The 9,048-nt window shown below is 53.1% G+C and overlaps 2 protein-coding genes and 1 long non-coding RNA gene across 3 annotated transcripts; 2 read left to right on the forward strand and 1 right to left on the reverse strand.

The window, feature by feature from the left end:
• Window positions 1-533: 533 nt before the first annotated feature.
• On the forward strand, window positions 534-3,336 carry TACO1 (translational activator of cytochrome c oxidase I). Its single transcript, XM_068668727.1, has 2 exons — window positions 534-747; window positions 3,036-3,336. Exons 1-2 carry the CDS (start codon window positions 559-561, stop codon window positions 3,234-3,236), a joined length of 390 nt encoding a protein of 129 aa, XP_068524828.1. The 5' UTR covers window positions 534-558; the 3' UTR covers window positions 3,237-3,336.
• Window positions 3,337-4,018: 682 nt separating this feature from the next.
• Window positions 4,019-5,454, reverse strand: TBRG1 (transforming growth factor beta regulator 1). The gene is given in 3 exon segments (XM_068668726.1): window positions 4,019-4,529; window positions 4,531-4,654; window positions 5,208-5,454. Coding segments are annotated over 3 exon segments (735 nt in total). The 3' UTR covers window positions 4,019-4,165.
• Window positions 5,455-5,590: 136 nt separating this feature from the next.
• On the forward strand, window positions 5,591-7,309 carry LOC137849228 (uncharacterized). Its single transcript, XR_011091783.1, has 6 exons — window positions 5,591-5,690; window positions 5,773-5,988; window positions 6,039-6,226; window positions 6,392-6,423; window positions 6,973-7,152; window positions 7,192-7,309. It is a non-coding gene; the product is annotated as an uncharacterized lncRNA (long non-coding RNA).
• Window positions 7,310-9,048: the final 1,739 nt, after the last annotated feature.

The raw sequence follows: 9,048 nt of genomic DNA on the forward strand, positions 1-9,048 counted from the left end.
TTTTTTTTGTTTCTTTGGGGGGGCCGAACCCCGTCTTTGATTTTTTTATTATTTTTTATTTTTTTTTATTTTTTTTATTTTTTTGTTTTTTTTGTGTGTGTTTTTTTTTGTTTGTTTGTTTATTTTTGATTTTTTTGTTTTTTGGGGGGGCTGAACCCCGTTTTTGATTTTTTTTTAATTTATTTTATTTTTTTGATTTTTTTGATTTTTTGATTTTTTTGATTTTTTTATTTTTTTCGTTTTTTTTTAATTTTTTTTAAATTTTTTTGATTTTTTTTTGTCTTTTTTTGGGGGGCCGAACCCTGTTTTTGAGTTTTTGTGTTTTTTTTGGGGAGCTGAACCCCGTTTTTGATTTTTTTTTGTTTTTTTGGGGGGGGCTGAACCCCGTTTTTGTTTTTTTTTAAATTTATTTATTTATTTTTTTTTTTTATTATTATTTTGATTTTTTTGATTTTTTTTAATTTTTTAAATTTTTTTATTTTTTCATTTTTTGTTTTTTTCGGTTTTTTTTTAATTTTTTTGATTTTTTTTGTTTTTTTTCTCCCCCCCAGGGCCGCCATGGCCGAGGGGGCCCGGCACGGCTTCGAGCAGCTGGGGGTGGTGCGCGTGGCCCCCCGGGATTTGGGGGGTCGCCCCGTGTCCTTGGAGGTCGCCCTGGAGGTCGCGGTGGTGGCCGGAGCTCGGGACGTCTGCGAGGAGGAGGAGGAGGAGGAGGAAGGGGAGGAAGAGGAGGAGGCGACGCTGAAGGTGGGGGGGGCGTCGGGGTGGGACGGGTTGAGGGGGGGGGACCCCGGTGACCACTGGCCACCCCCGATGACCATTGGCCACCCCCGATGACCATTGGGCAACCACTGGCCACCCCAATGACCGTTGGGCAACTGTTGGCCACCCTGATGACCATTGGCCACCTCCAATGACCGTTGGGCAACCCCGATGACCATTGGCCACCCCGATGACCACTGGCCACCTCCAATGACCGTTGGCCACCCCCGATGACCGTTGGCCAACCCCGATGACCATTGGGCAACCCCGATGACCATTGGCCAACCCCGATGACCACTGGCCACCCCCGATGACCGTTGGCCACCCCAGTGACCGTTGGCCACCTCCAATGACCCTTGGCCACCCATGATGACCATTGGGCAACTGGTGGCCACCCCGATGACCTTTGGGCAACCCTTGACCACTGGCCACCCCCGATGACCATTGGCCACCCCCGATGACCATTGGCCACCCCCGATGACCACTGGCCACCCCCGATGACCACTGGCCATCCCCGATGACCATTGGCCACCCCGATGACCATTGGCCACCTCCAATGACCGTTGGCCACCTATGATGACCATTGGGCAACCATTGGCCACCCCCGATGACCTTTGGGCAACCCTTGACCACTGGCCACCCCGATGACCGTTGGCCACCACCGATGACCGTTGGCCACCCATGATGACCATTGGGCAACCATTGGCCACCCCGATGACCACTGGCCACCCCTGATGACCCTTGGCCACCCCGATGACCATTGGGCAACCCTTGACCACTGGCCACCCCCGATGACCACTGGCCACCCCGATGACCATTGGGCAACCGTTGGCCACCCCCGATGACCCTTGGCCACCCCGATGACCATTGGGCAACCGTTGGCCACCCATGATGACCATTGGGCAACCATTGGCCACCCCGATGACCTTTGGGCAACCCTGATGACCATTGGCCACCCCTGATGACCACTGGCCACCCTGAGTGACCACTGGCCACCCCAATGACCATTGGGCAACCATTGGCCACCCCGATGACCATTGGGCAACTGTTGGCCACCCCGATGACCGTTGGCCACCACCGATGACCGTTGGCCACCTCCAATGACCGTTGGCCACCCATGATGACCATTGGGCAACCATTGGCCACCACCGATGACCACTGGCCACCCCCAATGGCCGTTGGGCAACCATTGGCCACCCCCGATGACCATTGGCCACCCCCGATGACCGTTGGCCACCCCAGATGACCATTGGCCACCCCCGATGACCACTGGCCACCCCCGATGACCATTGGCCACCCCGATGACCATTGGCCACCTCCAATGACCGTTGGCCACCCCGATGACCGTTGGCCACCCCGATGACCATTGGGCAACCATTGGCCACCCTGATGGCCATTGGGCAACTTTTGGCCACCCCTGATGACCATTGGCCACCCATGATGACCGTTGGCCACCCCCGGTGACCATTGGGCAACTGTTGGCCACCACCGATGACCCTTGGCCACCCCAATGACCACTGGCCACCCCCGATGACCGTTGGGCAACTGTTGGCCACCCCCGATGACCATTGGCCACCCCAGATGACCGTTGGCCACCCCGATGACCATTGGCCACCCCAGATGACCGTTGGCCACCCCCGATGACCATTGGCCACCCCAGATGACCGTTGGCCACCCCGATGACCGTTGGGCAACCGTTGGCCAACCCCAATGACCATTGGCCAACCCTTGACCACCCCAACCACCCTTGACCACCCCCAAACCCAAATTTGGCCAACCCTTGACCACCCCCAACCACCCTTGACCACCCCCAACCCTCGCTGACCACCCCCAAACCCAAATTGGCCAACCCTTGACCACCCCAAACCCAAATTGGCCAAATTTTGCCCACCCCCAACCCCCGTTGGCCAACTTTTGACCACCCCAAACCCAAATTGGCCAACCCTTGACCTTCTACCCCCATCTTTGGCCAACTTTTGACCACCCCAAACCCCCGCTGGCCAAATTTTGACCACCCCAAACCCAAATTTGGCCAACCCTTGACCTTCTACCCCCATCTTTGGCCAACCCTTGACCACCCCAAACCCAAATTGGCCACCCCTTGACCACCCCCAACCCCCGTTGGCCAACTTTTGACCACCCCAAACCCCCCAAACCCAAATTTGGCCAACCCTTGACCTTCTACCCCCATCTTTGGCCAACCTTTGACCACCCCCAACCCCCGTTGGCCGTCCCCAAACCCAAACTGGCCAACTTTTGACCCCCAAACCCAGTTCATCTGCGAGCCCTCGTCCCTTCGGGCCGTTCGGGACCACCTGGAGGCTTCGGGGTTGCGCCCGCTCTCGGCCACCATCGAGTACCTGCCCCGGGACCGCGTGGCGCTACCGGAGGGGACGCGGGAGGAGGCCGAGCGCCTCCTCCAAGCCCTCGGGGACCACCCCGACGTCGTCAACATCTACCACAACCTCCAGTAGGAACCCGGTGGGTTGGGGGGGGGGATGTGGCCCCAAAATTTGGGGTCACCTCCCCTCCCCCCGCGGTGCTGGTGACAATAAAAACCATTTTTTGGGTGTTTTTCCGCCTCCGCGTGTATTAATTTTGACTGCGGGGAAGCCGGGGGCCCCCCCCCCACCCCAAAAGGAACCCGGTGGGTGGGGGGGGGACGTGGCCCCAAAATTTGGGGTCACCTCCCCTCCCCCCGCGGTGCTGGTGACAATAAAAGCCGTTTTTTTGGGTGTTTTTCCGCCTCCGCGTGTATTAATTTTGACTGTGGGGAAGCCGGGGGCCCCCCCCCACCCCAAAAGGAACCCGGTGGGTTGGGGGGGGACGTGGCCCCAAAATTTGGGGTCACCTCCCCTCCCCCCGCGGTGCTGGTGACAATAAAAGCCGTTTTTTTGGGTGTTTTTCCGCCTCTGCGTGTATTAATTTTGACCGCGGGGAAGCCGGGGCCCCCCCCACCCCAAAAGGAACCCGGTGGGTGGGGGGGGGACGTGGCCCCAAAATTTGGGGTCACCTCCCCTCCCCCCGCGGTGCTGGTGACAATAAAAGCCGTTTTTTTGGGTGTTTTTCCGCCTCCGCGTGTATTAATTTTGACCGTGGAGAAGCCAGGGCCCCCCCCCACCCCAATAGGAACCCGGTGGGTTTGGGGGGGGACGTGGCCCCAAAATTTGGGGTCACCTCCCCTCCCCCTGCGGGGCTGGTGACAATAAAAGCCGTTTTTTTGGGTGTTTTTCCGCCTCCGCGTGTATTAATTTTGACCGCGGCCCGTGGAGAAGCCCCACCCCAAAAAGAACCCCAAAGTTCGGGCCCCACCCCAAAGTTCGGGCCCCACCCCAAAGTTTGGCCCCCCCCCCAAAGTTTGGGACCCCCCCCAAAAAAAAAAACAGGGCGGGGGACCCCGGGGTCAGTCGTCGGATCCCGTGGGGCTGCCGAGGAAGATGTCGCCGTAGGGGAAGGCTTGGGCGGCGCCTTCCTCTTCCTCCTCCTCTTCCTCATCCTCATCGTCCTCATCGTCCTCATCGTCCTCCTCCTCCTCCTCCTCCTCCTCGGGGTGGACGAAGGCCCCGGCCTCCCCTTGGAGATGCCTCCGGACCACGGGGTGGGTGAGGCCGAAAAATTCCTCGCCGGCCCCGGGGCCGTGCGGAGACCCCCGGGGCCTCCCCCCGGCCTCCTCCAAGGCCTGGAGGAGGCGGGCGTGACAAAAATCGGGCGTGGCACCCGAAAAAACCCTCCCGGGCTCGTCCTCGGCCACGATTTCGCACCGGGGGCCCGGCCACGATCCGGCAAGTGTAGAGGCAACGCCGGGCCGGCCTCCGCAAGCTGGCGAAGAGCCGGGTGCTCCGGTAGCCCGGGGGCAAGTTGGTGGCCCCCCCCGGCCCCGACGACCCCCAAATTTTGGATGGTCAAAGGGCCGAGAGTCAACGGCAACGGCGGCGGCGCCGCGGCGCGCCGGGGCCGCGGCCCGGCAAGGTTGGAGGCCTCTTCGTTGGGCCTCAAGATGGCCGCCGGGGCCGTGGACGCCATTTTGGGGGCACCGCGGGGGCCGTTGGGTCGGGCGGGGTCTCGGGGGTCGTCCAGGGGGGCGTCGCGGGACCCCGATGGCCTCAACGTGTCCCTGGAGGCCGCCGGCCTCGCGTCGTCCCTTGACCCCAAATCCCTTGACCCCAAATCCCTTGATCCCATTGACCCCAAATCCCTTGACCCCAAATCCCTTGACCCCGTTGACCTCAACTCATCCCTTGACCCCAAATCCCTTGACCCCAAATCCCTCGACCCCAAATCCCTCGACCCCAAATCCCTTGACCCCAAATCCCTTGACCCCATTGACCCCAAATCCCTTGACCCCAAATCCCTCGACCCCAAATCCCTCGCCCCCGCCGGCCTCCCCCCGTTCCTCCCTCCCCCCGGCCTCCCCTCCGCCCCCTTCCCCCCATCCCTCCTCCCACCTCCCCTCCTCGCCCTCCGCCCGCCCTCGCCCCCGGCCTCCTCGGGCCCGGCCAGAGCTCGGAGTTGGAGTAAACGAGTGAGTAGGAAGCGGCGCTCGTCCCGCGCCCGGAGGAACTTGGCCTCCAACCTCGCCACCTCGTCGCAGAGCGCCCCGTTCTCGAAGACCAGCGCCCGCGCCGCCCGCCGCAACCGGTTGTACTTCAGGCGGTAGCGCTCGGCCGGCCTCCCCCGCGGAGCCTTCGGCATCCTACGGGGGTGAGTAAGGGGGTAATTGAAGTGTTAGTTAATTGAGGAAGGCATGGTGGAGGTCGGGGGGTGGTTGCGGGGGTGGAGGAGGAGGAGTGGGGTGGGGTTGGGGTGGGTTGGGGGGTGGTTGCGACGGGTTGGAAGGGGAAATGTGGTTGCAAGGGGTTGGAGGATGAGTTACAACAAGTTGTAAGGGTAAATGTGGTTGCGATGGGTTGTAGTAGTAGTTGCAAGGGGTTACAATAGGTTGAAGGAGTAGTTGCAATGGGTTGCAAAGGTAAATAAGGATGTGATGGGTTGTAGGAGTAGTTGCAAGAGGTTACAGTGGGTTGGAGGAGTAGTTGCAAGAGGTTAGAATGGGTTGGAGGAGTAGTTGCGATGGGTTGTAAGGGGAAATGGGGTTGCGAGGGGTTGTAGGATTAGTTACAACAGGTTGTAAGGGTAAATGAGGATGCAATGGGGGTTCTAGGAGTAGTTGCAAGAGGTTACAAAGGGTTGGAGGAGTAATTGCTACGGCTTGTAAGGGTAATTGTGGTTGCAAGGGGTTGGAGGAGTAGTTACAACAAGTTGTAAGGGGAAATGAGGATGCGATGGGTTTGTAGGAGTAGTTGCAAGAGGTTACAATGGGTTGGGGGAGTAGTTGCGATGGGTTGGAAGGGGAAATGGGGTTGCGAGGGGTTGGAGGAGTAGTTACAACAAGTTGTAAGGGTAAATGTGGTTGCAAGGGGTTTGTAGGAGTAGTTGCAAGAGGTTAGAATGGGTTGGAGGAGTAGTTGCAATGGGTTGCAAGAGTAAATGGGGATGTGATGGGTTTGTAGGAGTAGTTGCAAGGGGTTAGAATGGGTTGGAGGAGTAGTTGCAAGAGGTTACAGTGGGTTGGAGGAGTAGTTGCAAAGGGTTACAATGGGTTGTAGGAGTAGTTGCAGCGGGTTACAAGGGTAAATGAGGTTACAATGGGTTGTAGGAGTAGTTGCAAGAAGTTAGAATGTGTTGGAGGAGTAGTTGCAATGAGTTGCAAGGGGAAATGTGGTTGCGAGGGGTTGGAGGAGTAGCTACAACAAGTTGTAAGGGGAAATGAGGATGCGATGGGTTTGTAGGAGTAGTTGTAAGAGGTTACAAAGGGTTGAAGGAGTAGTTGCAATGGGTTGCAAGGGTAAATGAGGATGCGATGGGTTTGTAGGAGTAGTTGCAAGAGGTTACAATGGGTTGAAGGAGTAGTTGCAATGGGTTGCAAGGGTAAATGAGGATGCGATGGGTTTGTAGGAGTAGTTGCAAGGGGTTAGAATGGGTTGGAGGAGTAGTTGCGATGGGTTGTAAGGGGAAATGTGGTTGCGAGGAGTTGGAGGAGTAGTTACAACAAGTTGTAAGGGTAAATGAGGATGCGATGGGTTGGAGGAGTAATTACAAGCGGTTGCAAGGCTATGTCTGGTTGCAATGGGTTGTGGGAGTAATCCCAATTAGTGCAAAGGGTTGTAATTAATGCAACGAGCTGCTCTTGGTGCGATGGCTGCTAATTAGTGCAACAAATTGCAATTAATGCAATTAATTGTAACTAATGCAAGGCGTTGTAATTAATGAAGGGCATTGTAATTAATGCAAGGGATTGTAATTAATGCAATTAATTGTAATTAATGCAACTAATTGCAATTAGTGTAAGGAATTGCAATTAATGCAATGAGCAGTAATGGCTTCCAGGCAGTGCAATTAATTGCAATTAGTGCAAAGCTTTGCAATTAGTGCAAGGCTTTGTAATTAGTGCAAGGCTTTGCAATTAGTCGTGCAACACTTTGCAATTAGTGCAAGGCCTGTTAATTAGCGCAGTGCTTTGCAATTAGTGCAAGGGCTTGCAATTAATGCAACTCTTTGCAATTAGTGCAAGGCCTTGCAGTTAATGTAACCCTTTGCAATTAGTGCAAGGGCTTGCAATTAATGCAACTCTTTGCAATTAGTGCAACCTTTGGCAATTAGTACAAGCCCTTGCAATTAGTGCAAGGCTTTATAATTAGTGCAAGGCCTTGCAACTAATACAACCCTTTGTAATTAGTGCAAGGCTTTGAAATTAGCACAACCCTTTGCAATTAATGCAACCTTTTGCAAACTGTGCAAGGCTTTATAATTAGTGCAAGCCCTTGCAGTTAACGCAACCCGTTGCAATTAATGCAATAATTTGCAATTAGTGCAACGCCTTGTAATTAATGAAACCCTTTGCAATTAATACAACCCTTTGCAAACCGTGCAACCTTTTGCAATTAGTGCAAGGGCTTGCAATTAATGCAACTCCTAGCAATTAATGCAACTCTTTGCAAACCGTGCAAGGCTTTGCAATTAGTGCAATGCTTTGCAATTAGCACACTGCTTTGCAATTAGTGCAAGCCTTTGCAATTAATACAATCATTTGCAATCAGTGCAAAGCTTTGCAATTAGTGTAAGCCCTTGCAATTAATTCAACCTTTTGCAATTAATGCAACCCTTTGCAAACTGTGCAAGGCTTTACAATTAGTGCAAGCTTTTGCAATTAATACAACCCTTTCCAATTAGTGCAGGGCTTTGCAATTAATGCAACCCTTTGCAAACCGTGCAACCTTTTGCAATTAGTGCAAGGCTTTACAATTAACACAACCCTTTGCAATTAGCACAACCCTTTCCAATTAGTGCAAGGCCTTTGCAATTAATGCAATCATTTGCAATTAGTGCAAGGCTTTGCAATTAGTCGTGCAACACTTTGCAACCCGTGCAAGCATTTGCAATTAATGCAACTCTTTGCAATTAATGCTATCTTTTGCAAACTGTGCAAGGCTTTATAATTAGTGCAAACCCTTGCGATTAATGCAACCCTTTGCAATTAATGCAACCCTTTGCAAACTGTGTAAGGCTTTATAATTAGTGCAAGCCTTTGCAATTAGTGCAATGCTTCACAATCAGCACACTGATTTGCAATTTTTGCAACCCTTTGCAAACCATGCAACCGTTTGCAATTAATGCAACCCTTTGCAATTAGTGCAAGGTTTTGTAATTAGTGCAAGCCCTTGCAATTAATGCAACCCTTTGCAAATCGTGCAAGGCTTTGCAATTAGCACACTGCTTTACAATTAATGCAACCTTTTGCAAACCATGCATGGCTTTGCAATTAGTGCAATGCTTCATAATTAGTGCAAGCCCTTGCAATTTATACAACCCTTTGCAATTAGTGCAAGGCCTTGCAATTAATGCAATCATTTGCAATTAATACAACCTCTTGCAATTAGTGCAACCCTTTGCAAACCGTGCAAGCATTTGCAATTAGCACACTACTTTGCAATTAGTGCAAGCCCTTGCAATTAATAGAACCCTTTGCAAACCGTGCAAGGCCTTGCAATTAATACAACCCTTTGCAATTAATACAAATCACTTGCAATTAGTGCAAAGCTTTGCAATTAATGCAACTCCTTGCAATTAATGCAACCCTTTGCAAACCGTGCAACCCTTTGCAATTAATACAACCTTTGCAATTAGTGCAAGGCTTTGCAATTAATACAACCCTTTGCAAACTGTGCAAGGCTTTGCAATTAGCACACTGCTTTGCAATTAGTGCAAGCCCTTGCAATTAATGCAACC

The sequence above is a fragment of the Anas acuta genome, unplaced genomic scaffold (assembly GCF_963932015.1).
Source record: "Anas acuta unplaced genomic scaffold, bAnaAcu1.1 SCAFFOLD_429, whole genome shotgun sequence".
Classification (NCBI taxonomy): Eukaryota; Metazoa; Chordata; class Aves; order Anseriformes; family Anatidae; genus Anas; species Anas acuta.